Here is an 18,156-nt window from a genome sequence, read left to right on the forward strand (position 1 = left end):
TCAGAGAATTTTGTTTCCTATGGTCTGAGAATTCTTCAGGTGCCTTTTGGCAAACCCCAGGCAGGCTGTCATGTGCCTTTTACTGAGGAGTGGTTTCCATCTGGCCATTGTACCATACAGGTCTGGTTGGTGGAGTGCTGTAGAGACGGTTGTTCTTTTGGAAGGTTCTCCTCACAGAGAAATGCTGAAGCTCTGTCAGAGTGACCATCAGGTTTTTGGTCACCTCCCTAACTAAGGGCTCTTCTCCCCCGATCGCTCAGTTTGGCCAGGCCGCCCGCTCTAGGAAGCGTCCTGGTGGTTCCAAACTTTTTCCAATTACGGATGATTTAGGCCACTGTGCTCATTGGGACCTTTAATGCTGCAGACATCTGTACCCTTTCCCAGATCTGTGCCTCAATGTAATCCTGTCTTGGAGGTCTACAGACAATTCTTTGGACTTTATGGTTTGGTTTGTGCTCTGACATGCACTGTTGTAAACTGCCGGTGGTGAAAAAAAAATCATGCAAGGCAATGTCATAATGTGCTAGTAGCACATTATGAAAGACTTACCTTAGAACAAAGCATTCCAGCGCCGCAATGTCAACGCTGAGACATCTGGCATCTTCACCTGGTCTTTCTACCCGGTCTTTCTTCTGGGTAGCCTCCAGCTACACGAGCTACAAGAACATTACTGTGCAAGTGTAGGATATATTCACAGTATCTAAAGCCTAATTATTGGAAAATGTTGCCTGTAGCAGTGTAGAATGCAACTACCGTAATCACAAAAGAGAATTCAGCTATCATTCTTAATAAAAATAAATAAAAAATAAACATTAAAGCCATGGATTGTTCACATGGCTGCAAGAAGGTCGTACAGACCTTCTTGCAGCCGTGTGAACAATCCATGGCTTTAATTTTTTTTATTAAGAATGATAGCTGAATTCTCTTTTGTGATTACGGTAGTTGCATTCAATTGTAAAACCAAGGTGTCAGTTACAGGAAGAGGGATTGTATGAAACTAGATGTCATTCACCCTAGAAGTGGGGCGACGACCATTGGAGGAAGAGAACACAAAAGAGCAGCATAAGTGCATGCCTTAGATAAGGAAAGCAAAAATAATTGATTAACAATTTTAAAAATAAATCTTGTTTGGGCTTTAGAAATGCAGACATCAGCAAAAGCAAAAAACAAAACATTTTTGTTTTTACTTGATATTTTTAGTTTTAGTAACTATTGTTTCAATACAATAACAGTAGACAGTGGGGGTTATTTACAAAAGGCAAATCCCCTTTGCACTACACGTGCAAACTACAAGTGCAAATTGCACTTGAAATTGCACTGGAAGTGCAGTCGCTGTAAATCTGAGGGGTAGATCTGAAATGAGGGGACGCTCTGCTAATTTTACCATCCAATCATGTGCAAGCTAAAATGTTGTTTTTATTTTCCTTTCATGTCCCCCTCGGATCTACAGCGACTGCACTTTCAGTGCAATTTCAAGTGCACTTGGCACTTGTAGTTTGCACTTGTAGTGTAAAGTGGATTTGCCTTTCGTAAATAACCCCCAAAGTTTTATTACAAAAACTACATTTAAATACAATAATAATAGTGTGATTGTAAAAAAAAAAGCAAGAATGTGTGCTCCTTTCAAAAAATATTACATAATTCCCAGGGTTAAGAGAAATAATTAGTAATCATTTGGCTACAATAAAAACTATTCCTACAGCAATAAAAGAATCAATTTAAAGCGCATAAAAAAAAACTGCATATGCGGTCACTAGATGGCAGTAATCTCCTACCATTAATTTATTGCTAATTACAGTTAATTTGCACATAAGTCCCTTGTAGTGTATTAAACAGAAAGCAGGGTAACATGTCAGAATTTTGCTAGCTGACTAAATATAACATACAAAGTAAATGAAGGGTCAGATTTATCAGCAGCAGAAAAAATTACACGTTGTCATCGGTATTCTGGCTACACATTCAGTGTAAATGTAGAGTAAAACACTCAAGCATAACCTTTGCTGAAAAGTGTGGATGATTAAAATATATACTAATACTTGACCTTGTTTTAAAATAATATATCTAGTTCACCAGACAGTACTATCACTTAAACAGTTGTCTTTTCTAAGTACACATAAAGCAATGGACTATTTTAATCGGAAATTCCGATCGTGTGTGGGCCCCATCTGACTTTTTTCTGTCAGTGTTTAGAAATAGAACATGTTTTATTTTTTTTTCCGATGAAAAAAAAAAAAACAATAGGAAATTCTGTGTGCAACTCCGACGTCTGTGTGCAACTCCGACGGAGAAAAAAAACATGCATGCTCAGAATCAAGTCGACGCATGCTCGGAAGCATTGAAATTCATTTTTCTCAGCTCGTCATTGTGTTTTACGTCACCCCGTTTTGGATGTTCGGAATTTGGTCTGACAGTGTGTATGCAAGACAGCTTGAACAGAATTCTGATGGAAAATGCCATCGGATTTTAGGCCACCGGAAATTCCGATCGTGTGTACGGGGTATACCAAAATTGTGCGACGATGTCACAATATATGGAAATAAAACATTTGAATTTGGAAGATATGTATAATACAGGTTGAATAAAATGAATTTGTTTTATTGAGACGGCTGTTTCAGTTTTTTAGTTTATCCTTCACTTTGGATCTGATATCATACTAAAGGGTCAATAATTCTGTATGTACATTTACATGTCTATTATTTAAACTGAGATAATGCCTGTATTATAATGGTTTAAAAACTGAGAAACTGCAGGGAATTTTGTTTCTGCCTCATTAAAGCTAAACTCTAAATGTGATATTTATTGCATACTTATTTGGACCAATGTCAGTATGTATCTCTCATACCTGAGGGAACATTCTCTTTAGTAGTTGTGATCTTCCTGGTCGTGTGTCAAGCAGCTTCCAAACTGAATACTGACCACATGGGGTCACTCATTCTGCACTGCAGCCCATTCACACATTCACAGCCCATTCTCAATCCTGCAGTTATTCCCAATAGTGTGTAAAATTGTCACTCCCTGGCTCCTTTTTCATTGTTTCACCAAAAAAGGGCTTTATTACCAAATCTGACTTGGTTATAAAGCCAGAGGGATATTTCTTTCTCTGTTCTTCTCAACAAGACTTCACAGTGAACTGAAGGGATGAACAATTCCCTTTTGTTTTTGACTTATCATGGTTAATTAAAGAAGAGCTCCACCTAAATGGGGAAGTCCTTCTTTAAGCACTCCTCCCCTGCCACATTTGGCATCTCATTTTTTTTTGGGGGGGGGGGGGGGAGCGGGTATCTAGTTTTGACAGGTACCCGCTCCCACTTTGAATCTGTTTGGATTGCCTTCTTCTGGTGTTATAATTTAACACAATGTCTGTGTGAAAGGCATCGACTAGCAACAGTTTCTTTGTTTCCCCATTGTGTTTTTTTTACTTGCAAAATAAAGGGTTCACGGACTAACCATGGTGTGCAGCCATTCTTGTTTGAATTACATGCATCATGGAAGCGGGCCAGGGCTGGCACCCATGCATGGAGTCCATTAGGCAAGCTCTCTCCTTCATTCCTGGTCTCAGAGCCCAAATAAACGCCGGGAGACGCTCTGATATAAGGTACAGATGGGCATCTTTTTTATATAACGAAGACACTGGGGTACATAATGTTATTTTACAGAGGGGATTGTATGTTTGTAGTGTAGTGGCTTAACAACAAATTTTAATTCCTGCTAGATCACTTCAGGCTGGCCCCTTTTGCAGGTGTAAAACATTGAAAACAAGTGCCTATCTTGGTTAAAATCCAGTAATCTTACCCTGCTCTGCACATTCTCAGCTGCGCTCTATTTTTAGGCACTGCTGCGTTGCTGACAGCTCTAAAGCAGAAATAAACCCTCCTAAACTTTACAGCCAGGGAAGCTGCTTCTGTCTGATCTGCAACGGCCATGGTGCTGCACATGTGATCAGTTATGACACCAGTCATTTGATGGTTTGACAGTTTAGTTAAGGACACAAGCAAATGTGACAGTTAGCGATTTCTGCATTCCAGGAATGTAACTGTTTTTTGAAACCGTTAAATGGATGGGTTTAGTTTTGCTTTATGATTTACTGCTGTTCAAGAGCTCTGGGCTTCAGCAAAATGGCAGCCTCCAGCAAGAAGAAACAGGAACAATGCGGGAGGCAATTTACAGCACACACTAATTTTGGTAGAATAATTAGGAATGCATAGCTCCTAACTGTCCCCTCATTTGTCCCTCATTTTGGTTTTGATCTATATAGTTGTATATAAAATTCACTTTTTATCTTTCAAAAGGTGTTTCCCAGTGCTAAATCTTTCATCCAAATTCTAAATTGATGCATTTGTAAATTTTAAAAGCCAAATAAAGGAATAGTAGTGGTAAAAAAAAGTCCTTGTGGATTTATTTATCCTTTTTTTGGGGGATTATTCTCCTAAGGGGGTGTGGCAGGAGGTGTGTTCTATGCCTATATAAGTTTGCTAGTAGGTGTCCCTCATTCCCATCTCAAAATGTTGGGAGGTATTGGAATGTGAAATGTATGCTCCTCGCTAAAGAACATTATTTTTTATCAAGCTGTTAAGAGTAAAGTTCCACGTTAAGAATCTGGCTCTGTCATAGTGTCAGGTTCTTAAAGTTTTGTTGGTAAGAACAACCTGAAGTTGTTGTATGCGTCAATAATGTTTTATGGAAACTGGTGCAAATGTTTGCCTGAATTAGGTTTTAAAGGAAACCGCCCAAAAAGTTTTGTGAATGCTTTAGTGAATTCACCAGTATAAAAATTTGACTCAGTAAAGGAGCAAGAAACTAATCTCCTCAATTTCCAGCTACTGACTATTGTCATTTCACAGCTGCCTAAACAGTGCATCCGAATAACAATATATCTTCCTCTACCATTTAAGACAGGAAAAAATAGCTAACACTTGATAAAGCAGCCAGTGATGATAGCAGAGTTCTATTTCTTGGTTCAGTACGTGATCCAACTGCTGCACATCAGCTGGCGGCAGTGTACATATTAACATCAGCAGTGTAAGCACATCAGAATATATTGAAGTTCAGTAACATATAATACAAGCTAACTGCTAAATCCAAATAGCTGATACCTTATTGGTTGCTGTGCTTTCCAGTAAGCTACTAGTCCCTTTAAGTAACTCTCAAAGAGTGGAAAATGGCACATTTACATATATTATAAATACAGCTGCAAACATGCTATGTTCAAGATGCCGTAAAGATCACAATATTCTGATTTCTCATGCATGCCGCACATTGCACAAATTACTTTGGAATGCATGAGAATGTACAAGTCCTGCATCTTAGAGTAATGGGACACTGACACTCGGAGGTCCAAGAACAAAGGTAGTCTGACCAAAACAGTGGTCCACTTACAGTTAAGCTAAAAATAAAGAGCAACCTATCTCTTAATATTATTTTCTTGACTTTAATTTCTGGTCTTCAAAGAAGAGTTACAAAACAGTACAATCCTTAAGCATTTTACTGGTTAAATATCATACATCTTATAAACAGTTGGCGTGCGCTACCATCTGTACCTACAACCCCAATTCCAAAGAAGTTGGGAAACTGTAAAATCTACATAAAAACAGAATGCAATGATTTGCAAATCGCATAAACCCATATTTTTTTCACAATAGAAAATGTATAAAATGTTTATCAAATATTTAAACTAAGAAAATGTACCAGTGATCCCTATCTACTGATTTATGCATGGTAAGCCGGCCATACACGGTTCGAAATTTCGAAAGAATGTTCTTCCGAAAATCGTATCAAAGAATTTTCGTACGAATTTCGCACCGTTAGTGGGCTGCAGCAACCGATTTTTGTGCGGCAATCAAATTTGAGGAATCGAACATGTTGGAAATTTTTTGAAAAACAAACGATTTTCTAATCAAAGATGGGAGAATAGTGCGAGAAATGTAATAGAAAAAAAATGCGCATGTGCAAGAAAAGAAAATTTCCCGAGAGAAAAGAATATTCCCGGCCAAGAAAATTATTTTCTGTAGCAACATGAAGGCTTGGTAGGCCGAATTTCGAAAATCAATGGTGGCATCATTGGATCACAAAAAAATGAACTTTGAGATTTTAAAAAGAAAATTTGTTCGAAATTCGACCGTGTATGACCTGCTTAAAGCAGGAGTTCACCCGAAATTTTTTTTTAACATTAGATTGAGGCTCATTTTGTGAAGCAGAATCGGGTGTTTTTTTTTAAATCGAAGCAGTACTTACCGTTTTAGAGATAGATCTTCTCCGCCGCTTCCGGGTATGGTCTTCGGGACTGGGCGTTCCTATTTGATTGACAGGCTTCTGACGGTCGCATACATCGCGTCACTAGTAGCCGAAAGAAGCCGAATGTCGGTGCGGCTCTATACGGCACCTGCGCACCGACGTTCGGCTACTTTCGGAAAATCGAGCCGCGCTGTATGCGACTGTCGGAAGCCTGTCGGAAGCCTGTCAATCAAATAGGAACGCCCAGTCCCGCAGCCCATACCCGGAAGCGGCGGAGAAGATCTATCTCTAAAACGGTAAGTACGGCTTCGATTTAAAAAAAAACACCCGATTCTGCTTCACAAAATGAGCCTCAATGTTAAAAATTGAGTTTTTGGGTGAACCTCCACTTTAAGAGATATCACTGATTTAAAGCATTACTAAAATGAACTTAAAGTATTGAATGAAATGTTACTGGGCCTATCCCATAACTTACGAGCTATTAAGTATTTGGAACTTTTCCCCCTTCTGAAAACTTAGGTCATCTTCCGTCCTTGCTTCGTAGTCATAAAGCGCCACAAAAAGCGTTACTCCTAAGGGGACAGAGCAAATCACATATTAAGTGGTGGTACATAAACTCACATGTTAAACAGATCTGGCACAAATCAGACAGTACAGCCACAAAACAAGCCAATCTGATTGAATCCATATGCTTCGTTTTATGGAGGTCTTTTGCCAGTTTTTGAGAAGTCATGTAATGAAATTAATTCCATTTTTTATAGATGGGGACTATTTAGTGTTGAGAACTTGGAATGTTTGACCACAGTACTTTAGAGAAAATTCGATTTTTTTTTTAGCATGTTAATTTGCTTAACATTTGATTGAAGACAACTGTATCATACCGAAACCATTTTGAGTTTGGCTTATTCTGAATGTCCTGGTTAATGTCATGCTTTGGCAGCATAAAGGTATGCAAATATTTTAGAAGGCAATAGGCCTCATGTATAAAATGTGGGTGAAAAGAAAATGGATGTGTTAACCTCAGGAAAGAATTAGATTTTGGTTTTATCTGCACTTGGAAAATAACTGGTTCCAAAGGAAACACTTCCATTTAATTGTCATCCACATTTTATATGTAAAGCTTACTTTACAGCATTTACTTCAACCCATGTCCCCTCATGTTCTTCAAAAATTATAAATTCTATAAAATAAGATTGAACTAAAAAATGACTAGCATCACCACATGTGATGAAGGATAACCTAACAGTTGTTTCCTTTTTATTATTGGGTTTACATACACTTAAATTACAGTACCAATTAAATCGACCAATCAACATTCTCTCTACTAAATTCATACCAGAGATGAGGATAAAACCTTATTGGTTACATCACCTTATCCCCTCACAACCAGGCTATTGTAATCAACCGGACAGTTGGGGCACCTGTAACTCTGATGCCTCGTACACATGATCGGAATTTCCCAAGGAAAAAGTCAGACGGAATTTTTTCATTGGATATTCCGACCGTGTGTATGCCCCATCGGACTCTTTTTTTCAGACGGAAAAAAAAAATTCGATCGGAAATTGCGTTAGTCTCTATGGAACTCCGACGGAGAAAACAACATGCATGCTCGGAAACAATTCTACGCAAGCTCGGAAGCATTGAACTTAATTTTTCTAGGCTCGTCGTAGTGTTGTATGTCACCGCGTTATTGACGGTCGGAATTTGGTGTGTCCGCGTGTATGCAAGACAGCTTAAACAGAATTCCATCGGAAAAAACAGTCGGAGGTTAATTTCGGACGGAAACTCAGATCGTGTGTACAGGGCATTAGAGGACATTTTAAATTTTAAACATTCTGGGTTGCCTAGCGCTCATAATGCCTGTGATCATGAGTCAGTGCAGATCACAAGCAAAACCTAAAAAGCCAGCCAGAGTAGCTCAGTGCCTTGTAGTTGCTGTGTACCAATCACAGTAATCACAAGTAGTAGACCCTGGCTGTGATCATCAGACCATGCTCCCCTTCCTCTCACAACGGCTGCTTATAACTTTTACACTTTGCCATTTTAATCCCTCTATACACAGTTCTGAAACAGGCTCATAAGATCTGGAACATCATGCATATAATATAGAGCAGCTCCATTCTTCAGACAAGCCCAGTGACTCTTTGGTTCATCAAGTATGCAACAGCCTGGTAGCAGATCATATGAGAATAATGTTTTTATGGGTGCTTTCTTTGTTTTATCCACAGTGTGGGCTGGAGAAGGTGAGGCAGATTTTTGTTCACATATAAACCACAACAGTAAAAAAAGTTGCAATAATGGACAGTATGTATGCTAGTTCCCAGGACCATCTCCTGTAACTGCTCTTTTCATGTACGAGTCCAATCGTTTCTGGTCTGGAAAAGCTCAGTAAGAGTTGTAGTTCTGGAACCTGGAAGTATATTAACCTCCCTGGCGGTATGATTCTTTCAGAAAAAACATGCTGAAAGCGGTACCATTATTTGCAAGGAAATTTGGCGTTTTATATTGTAGGTCTGTAATTTTTAGAAATAACTCACTTAAATCTGACCAAACAAGATTCTAATAGGCATCCCGGGTATGAGATTTTTTTAAAAACAAAATTATAAATTATAATATAATAAATAATTATAAATAATTATAACAAATAATAATATAATTATAATAAAAATTATTCAATAATGTAATCAACTCAAAATCACTGAAATTTTCTCAGTTGCAGAATTGTCGCTGTCATTATTTTTTTTTTTTATGACGAATTTCCCCACAAATCGCTATCGCACAATTCTGCAAGTGATTATAATTTATTATCGCTGTTTTTTAGCTGATCTAAAACTATTTTTGACATAAAGGGACACTTTTGGTTGCTATGGACAATCTACAGTTTGCAGGGAGAAAGAAACGTTTTTATTATATAAAATGACATGCATGACACAGGACAGACCACTAGGGACAAGGGGGGTGTGTTTTTTTTACATACAGTACTGTAATCTATAAGATTACAGTATACTGTATGTAAAGTGTTTGTTTACTTTTTTGAATTTGGCGCCGTTCTCCGTCCCCGTGCGTCGTAACGTCGCAGGGAACGGAGATCGGCGTCACACGGAGGCACTGTGTGAATCAAGCGAGGTCCCGCTCGCTCACACAGCGCGGTGGCATCGCTGGATCCAGGGACAAGGTAAGTAAACCATGCCTGTGGATCTAGCGAGGCAAGCCCGAGTCTGACTCGGGGTTACCGCTCGCAGCAGGAAAATCTAACCCCGAGTCAGACTCGGGAATACCGCCAGGCAGGTTAATGAAGACTATTTCTTTAAGGACCCTGCATTCACTATATCCGATCTCCCACAGTTCACAGAACATGGAAATGCAATTATTTTAGTAAATATTGACTGCTAAATTGATATAGTGTGTGGATTGCATATACCGTGGTGGTTGACCTGCTTCCACCTAATCCTGTGCAACGGTTACAATTATTAACCCCTGTGCATAACACCTATAAGCAGGGCTTTTTTCAGGGGGAACTTGTGGGAACTCAGTTCCACCACCTCTGGCTCAGACCCTTTGGTGCCTGCTCACCACAATCACTTGTAAACACAGAATTCTGATTTCTGTGTTTACAAGTGACAGCTCTGCACTCTGTGTGTAACCAACTGAACTCTGCATTCTGTATGTAATGCAATCCTGGAATTTAATGCCCCTTTAACCTCCCTGGCGGTAAACCCGAGCGTGACTCGGGGTGGATTTTTTATGCTATTATCAGTATCCCCGAGTCACGCTCGGGGTGGATGTGCAGAGTGTGCAGCGGCGCGGCTTACCTTCTCACTGGATCCACAGACAAGTTACTCACCTTGTCCCTGGATCCTGCGATGCCTCCCCGCTGTGTGAGCGAGCGGGTCCTCCTCGCTCGATTCACAGTCTCCCCGTGTGCCGCCGATCTCCGTTCCCTGCGACGTTACGACGCACGGGGGCAGAGAACGGCGCCAAATTCAAAAAAGTAAACAAACACAATACATACAGTATACTGTAATCTTATAGATTACAGTACTGTATGTAAAAAATACACACTCCCCTTGTCCCTAGTGGTCTGCCCAGTGTCCTACATGTACTTTCATATAATAAAAACTGTTCTTTCTGCCTGAAAACTGTAGATTGTCCAAAAGTGTCCCTTTATGCCAAAAATGGTTTTAGAGCAGCTAGAAAACAGCGATAATAAATTATAATCACTTGCAGAATTGTGCGATAGCGATTTGTGGGGAAATTCATCATAAAAAAATAAAAGTAATGACAGCGACAATTCTGCAACTGAGCAAATTTCAGTGATTTTGAGTTGATTACATTATTGAATAATTTTTATTATAATTATAATATTATTTGTTATAATTATTTATAATTATTTATTATATTATAATTTATAATTTTGTTTTTAAAAACAAATCATACCCGGAATGCCTACAAGACTTGTTTGGTCAGATTTAAGTGAGTTATTCCTAAAAATTACAGGCCTACAGTATAAAACGCCAAATTTCCTTGCAAAATAATTGTACCGCTTTTGGTACGTAATTCCAGACAGAATCATACCGCCAGGGAGGTTAAGACCCTTCTACAGTTTGTGAAATCTGAATGGGGTCGTGGTTGAGTTCCTGCACCTATTTTCTGAGAAAAAAAGCTCTGCCTATAAGTAACAATCCTTCAAACATATATGTGTATCTAAATGTGTTCATATACAAATGTTCTTCTCAGAACAGTGTGGAAACACACTCATAGAGCGCGAAAGAACGTGCATATCAAAATTTCAGACAATTTCTTATCACTCAGACAGAAAATTTCTTATCACTAAGACAAACGATTTATATGATGACAAAAAAAAATATATATATATATATATATACATAAAAAATAAAGAATATATATGAAAAAAAATATTTTTTTTAAATGCCCGAGAATTTCTACATAAACCCTCTTCCACTTTAATGCCGCGTACACACAATCATTTTTCAGCATTAAAAAAAAAACATTTTTCAGCATGTCCAAAAAACAAAGTTTTTCCAACTTCATCATTAAAAACGACGTTGCCCACACACCATCGTTTTAAAAAAATTATGAACAAAGCGCGGTGACATACAACACGTACGACGGCACTATAAAGGGGAAGTTCTTTTTCGCCTTTGGGCTGCTTTAGCTGATTCCGTGTTAGTAAAAGACGATTCGCGCTTTTCTGTCTGTTACAGCGTGATGAATGTGCTTACTCCATTATGAACGGTAGTTTTATCCGAACGAGCACTCCCGTCTCATAACTTGCTTCTGAGCATGCGCGGGTTTAAAACGTAATTTTAGCCCACACACGATCATTTTTTACAACCCGAAAAACAATTTTTTTTAAAACAACGTTAAAAAATGCAGCATGTTCGACTTTTTTTTGTCGTTTTTCAGAAGCCGAAAAATGATGTGTAGCCCACACACGATCATTTTAAATGAAGTTTTTCAAAAATGCCGTTTTTTTTAATGCTGAAAAATGATCGTGTGTACGCGGCATAAGAGTGCCAGTGTGATGACCAAGTGTTCTATGGCAAACAATACTCCTCTTGCGGGGTGTATAAACACAACCTGATTTCACCACTTGCGTGATTATCCCATCACTGTAAAAAATGGCCACTCACCAGATCCCATTCAACTAGCGCCTTTGGTTCATTCCCAGGATAACCACTTCTAATTTTGCGTCACCACAACTGTCAGGTATCTTGGGTGTGTTACAGTAGTCTCTTTTTCTCTACAAAAGCTCACAGAACCCCTCATAGTGTAGTAGGTAAAATAATTTATTGGTTAAAAAATATAGCATATATTGCACTCACATTTTAATGTGCCCATAAGCCGGCACCAAACTTCTCCTCTACGCGTTACGAAAGATATATTGCGTCCTCAGGAAGCTTCCTGAGGATGCAATATATCTTGCGAAATGCGTAGAGGCTGCTGACATCTACGGGGCAACACGCTGATCCTAAGACAGGCGTAGGGGGATCACGAGAGAGGAAAGTTTTTTTTCCTTCCATCATATACTTGCATACACGGCTGGAGAAGCTTGGTGTCGGCTTAAGAGCACAATATAATGTGAGTGCAATATATGCTTTATTTTTTAACCATTCTTTTACCTACTACACTATGAGGGGTACTCTTTTTCTGTGAGCTTTTGTAGAGAAAAAAAGACTACTGTAACACACCCAAGATACCTGACAGTTGCGGTGACGCAAAATTAGGAGTGGTTATCCTGGGAATGAACCAAAGGTGCTTGTTGAATGGGATCTGGTGAGTGGCCATTTTTTACGGTGATGGGATAATCACGCAAGTGGTGAAATCACGTTGTGTTTATACACCCCACAAGAGGAGTATTGTTTGCCATAGAACACTTGGTCATCACACTGGGACTTGTAAAGTGGAAGAGGATTTATATAGAAATTCTCGAGCATTCAAAAATAATTTTTTTCATATATATTCTTTATTTTTTATGTATATATATATATATATATATATATATATTTTTTGTCACCATATAAATCGTTTGTCTTAGTGATAAGACATTTTCTGTCTGAGTGATAAGAAATTGTCTCAAATTTTGATATAGGGCAATGCACGTTCTTTTGTGCTCTATGAGTGTGTTACTTATAGGTGTTATGCACAGGGGTTAATAATTGTAACCGTTGCACAGGATTAGGTGGATGCAGGTCAACCACCAGGGTAGCGCAATCCACACACTATATCAATTTTGTTTTGGGGCGAGCCACTATAGAGTGACTGGCACATCTTTTTTAATTGCAGCAAACCAACCAATATAAAATAACTTTGTTTTTCCATTTGCGCCAGCAGACTGCTAAATACCTTTTTCTCATCAGCAGTGTATAGCAGTCTTATGATTTTTATGAGTGTCTGGTTAAAGCTTGTAGGAGGAGTTCTCATTCTGCTCTGACTGTCCTATGAGGCTGCATGGACCCTGATCTTCTGTCTGGACAGTGCTGATTGGCTCTGTACTGATCACATGCACCCTCCTGAGAAAAAAAAACTCTCTAGCAATACACACACCAAACTGAGCATGTCAGAGTGCCCCCAGGCTGTGTTCTATCAGGAGATGGATTGTAGAAGGGGAGGATCAGAGAAGACAGGATCAAGCAGGCTTTTTACACAATGCCCAGGATTAACCCCTTAGGATCTACAGTGAGTATAACAAGCATCCTTTACTGCAGGGATCCTCAAACTACGGCCCTCCAGGTGTTGCGGAACTACCCATCCCATGAGGCATTGTAAAACTCTGACATTCACAGACGTGACTAGGCATGATGGGAATTGTTGTTCCTCAACAACTGGAGGGCCGTAGTTTTAAGACTCATGCTTTACTGCATATACACACTGATTTTACTGTTGTGGGTTTAGTAACACTTTAACAGAAAGTTATAAAAATGGCTTTTTCCTCTTATATAGTAAATAATAAAGTTCAATCTGTCTCACAAAAAATTATAAAATTATTTTGGGTACAGTGTTGCACGACCAAGAAATAGTCAGGCAAACCAACACAGCTCTGAAAACTGAAACATGTCCTTGAAGGGCAGGGGATGTAACATGGTGAAACTGAGGGGGTAAGAATTGGGCTCTTTTACTGCATATGACTGATTGCTCTAGCACACTGAGTCCATCTATTACAAGAAAAATCACTCATATATATATCACTGAACGGAATAGCCACAGTTCCACTTTTGAACAGACATCAGGGATCCTGGGAAAATTATAGGGCTGCAGACATAGGGACATTTATCTTTTACTGCATGGAGGGGTTTCATACTGAATTTCGTAAAAGATTATGCAAAAAATGATATAGAAGAGAATCTTCCATAAAGAGTTATCCATCACAAGCCTACCTAAAGGATGGTATGCATTGATATATGGAACAATCTTTCGCAAGCTAGTGTGACAATAACATATGATTGGAATCAAGCTTACGTTGAGCATTTTTATTTTTTATTTTTCAGAAACCACAAGTATCTCATAAATTGTATGTTATCTAGATTAAAGCAGAAGTCATTTGTTTACTGAATTGTCTAGCACTAGAAAAATGCATTGTCTCTTCCAATAACTGCTTTGAAACATCTGTGCACATGTGGAAATTTTTACATGGAATTTATCTACAGGCATGCATTGCAAACCAGACTTATCCTCTTCAGAAAAAAGACCATCACATTGTCCCAATTAAAAATGAACTGAAGCCTACCCACCTTTTTGCTGCTGAAGAAACACCAAATTGGCAGGAAAGAGGTAGGGCACTTCACTAGCTATCCTTCTTGAAGTGTGCACATTATACCACTAAGGTACAATGACACTGCTTGCTCTGCTGTTTATAACAGGCTATTTCCACATACAGGATTATGACCTTGCTTTATTATAGAGCAACCCTGCTTCCAACAGTGAAAATCCCAACCCATATCATTACTTTAAAAGCAACCTGTATCCTCCTCCATCCCATGTAGTCAGTCGGTTGCTCAATCCAAAGAGTCCAATTGCTGTCCACTGCACACTGGAATCAAATAAAGAGGACAGCACTCCAATGATATCTTGCTGACAGTTTTTTTGTTCCACTGACAGCACACAGAAACACACCCGCCAGAAGCCACACTGCTAACGCATTTCCCCTGACCATGGCTTAATTGTAGGGATTAAAAAAAAAAAACAATTATACTGCCCTAGGTGGATTCTGCATCAATTTGATGATGCATCTGTCCCCCACTGGCTCTGCACTGACAACTAAGTAATTAAACATCGCTGATCGCTCAGTTCTCCTCCAATTAAAAAGAAAGCCAGTACTGTCCATTAGCGGCTCTCTGCCCTTAGGAGCTGGCTTGGGCTCTCCGCCAACCCTGGCTTCTGGGCAGATCCAGACCATATAGTCTGGATCTTTTCAGAGCCTAGACCGGCTCTGTGACATCAGTCGACAGCGGACGTTAGCTGAAAAGGGATCACAGTAGTGCAGAACAAACTGCATTTCTGTGATCCATAGGAGAAGTATGGCCAAAAAAGTTTGGCCATACTTTAAGCCCTGTTTGGATAAAATGCATTAGGGTGTGGCTTCTGATAGGAGTTTTTTTGTATGCTGTCAGTGGATCAAATACACTTGGAGGAAGATGTTATATTGCTCTGGGCACTGCTCAAAGTAGAGGTGAAAGCATATTCTTGTGTCCCAGAGCATGTAATACCAATCAAAAGGGCTAGTAAATGTAGAGAGGAAATGATCACCGCTACTCCCAACCAGCCAAGCTGAGTAGACACAAAGGAGGAGTCCTAGCCGACATGTATCCAACAAACCACACACCCTGATGAATTGCCCACCATCATTAATCCTTGTTTATTTACCTGGACTGGTCGGGAATAGCAGCAATTCTTTCTTCTTTACACTTGGAGCAAGATGTTATTGGCGTGCTGCCCCTTTTATTGATTGCCTGGTTCCAACAGGTAAGTTATACTATACTCCAAATAACTACAGATATTTGTAGCTACAGACTAGGTGGGAAATAACTAGGTGTCATTTCAAAAATAATGGTAATGTAATTACACTGATGCAAGCCCCATAATAAAGCAATAGAAAATAGCAGCTTTGGGCCCAATGGAATCTTGATAGCTAAGATCTGGGCCTGTGAGACCCTTCTAAGTTGGGTTTGCAAGTAATATGTATATCAGATTATTGACAGGTGTATATGAATGACATGTGAGAAATCTTGTTGGTCTTACCTGTTCCACCTCTTGTGCGCAATGTTCCTGTGTGTGATGAAGAATTCACGCCTCCAAAGACTGTAAGTCCCTGCCCTGCAGACGCATGGAAGTTGTTGTAGTTAGGAATGGTGGTCACAGTGAAGCTGGGGTAGTGCTGTGGGGTGGGGTCTGTCCCATAGCGATATCCTAAGCTTTGTGTTAAACTGTTATCTCTTTCATCTGTCAGTTTGGTTGCTTCTTTATCCTTGCATTGCACACAGCCCATTATCTATATCCCTGAAATCCAAAAGAAACACAAGAATTAGACATAAGGATACAAATTCACTGTTTAGACAGTTTTCTGTAAATGGGAGTCAAGGAACTCCAACATGTTTATAGTTGGAATGTCTTAATTACAGGTTTTCAAAATGATATGCAACTATGAATAATCCTTGTATTTACCAACTAGTCGTTTTCCATACTGCAATGGGTAGAGACTAAAGCCTGGTACACACTATCAGTTCTTTTTCATTCAACCCAGCGAGCTGAACAAAAAAAAAAAAAAACAGCTTTGGAGGAGATCCTGTAGTAACAATCCAATGTTATTACAGTGATCAGAAAACACCGGTTAGTGCTCTTAACCATTGGATACCGGTCAGCAGACAATTTCAGTCATGTTTCTTCGACAGACCCTTCAGCTGGATTCTGTCAGACTGGCTGCCGTACAGATGGGTGGAATGTTGGCTGGTTTCTATTGAACTGGCCGATACTGCCCAATATTCAGTCTTTGTGTAAGGTCCTTAACTCTCAGGCAACACCATAGCTCTACACTCCAAAGCGATGTCCTAAGAAGTAATGTTTCCATGCAATACTCTGTTGCACTCTTTGCTTAATTGTTAATAGGTATACACATGTAAAAAGAAATTGGGAAATTTGGTGCATTTTTCATGCTTATGCATTATCTTTGGTGAAGACTGGAGTTTATACTCAAAACACTGCCAAAAACACACTAAAAACACATGTTTTACATGAGTTTTACATGTGCTTTTGGTGCATTCCCATTTAAGTCTATGGGGTCCAAATCGTGATGCAACTGCACCAAAATCTGTGTGACTGAAGTTGCATCTGAAATCACACTAATATGAACCATGTAGTGCTGTGTTCTCTCGGGCATGAATCCATATCATTTGATTCTTCACAGATCACCTGGAAGTTATCAGCAGTTTAAATTCCAAACAAAGATCACTTGTCAACCTAGTTTTCTATTATTTTGCACAATTCTTTGGTCTCACAAATCCATTCATTTTATTGAGTTTCTAAGTCGAAGGCTTTGTTGTACCAAATAAAATTTGGTTTAAATGTTCTGCAAAACATACGCCAAAATGCACATGAAACATTAGTTCAGATTACAATTAGAATATACTCTCTCTCTCTCTCTCTCTCTCGCTATAATACGTTTTACTGACCTGCATAAGGTACATAATCAGCTCAAGACTGGCAATTAAACAGCTTTGGCAATAGCCAGTCTTTGTGGACTAGTCTTAGCACCCATGGGCTACTTAGAGTCTCAAATTGTCATACAAAAGAAAACTAGCAATCTTTGGAAACACCTAATTGGTTATAACCACCCTGTCTGCTGTCTAAAAAAGAGATCAAGACATTCCTAATGAAGAGCTCCAAAAGTTCTAAAATTAAGCCAGCCATAGACTGCCATAGGTTCAGCAGGGACTGGCCAAGATTTGAACCATGTATGGGCAGACTGATCGATGGATCAACTTGGGTATAACCAGCCTATTGGCTTGTTCATGTGATTATTGCCAGTGGCTGAAAGTAGACCTGAAGAGTAAATCCTGCACAGCAAGTTTGTAATAAATCAGGAACCATGTAAAAAATTACAGCACAACAATATTTCCTTGTCCTTCTAGCCCTAGAAAGGTCAAGCGTTTCAAATTTCTTAAAGAAATATTTCTTAAACAATCAGTCAAATGATAGGCGATATTTTATTTTATAGGTTTAGTATGGTGAGCAGTTAAACTACCTGCTATCTCTTTTATTCCACAACTACGCAGTTCACTATTGATTGACCACTAATTTACAAACACGATAAATGGCTAAATAGTACAAACAAGAGGAAATTACAGTGTTAACAGTGAATTCTGTACAACCTCATTTAGAATATTTCCACTTTTAATGCATTATTTTCCC

At 39.1% G+C, this 18,156-nt stretch overlaps 1 protein-coding gene across 5 annotated transcripts in view; it reads right to left on the bottom strand.

Moving 5' to 3' along the window:
- FYN (FYN proto-oncogene, Src family tyrosine kinase) overlaps positions 1-18,156 on the bottom strand; it is a 292,106-nt gene that overhangs the window by 63,045 nt on the left and 210,905 nt on the right. For all 5 annotated transcript variants that reach the window (XM_040350256.1, XM_040350255.1, XM_040350252.1 and 2 more), the window contains 2 exons: positions 15,991-16,248; positions 6,707-6,803 (listed from right to left, as the gene is read on the bottom strand). In XM_040350256.1, coding sequence (XP_040206190.1) covers positions 6,707-6,803; positions 15,991-16,237 — 344 coding nt within the window. In that variant the 5' untranslated portion in view covers positions 16,238-16,248. The remainder of the gene's footprint in view (positions 1-6,706; positions 6,804-15,990; positions 16,249-18,156) is intronic.

Source organism: Rana temporaria, chromosome 4 (genome assembly GCF_905171775.1).
Source record: "Rana temporaria chromosome 4, aRanTem1.1, whole genome shotgun sequence".
Classification (NCBI taxonomy): Eukaryota; Metazoa; Chordata; class Amphibia; order Anura; family Ranidae; genus Rana; species Rana temporaria.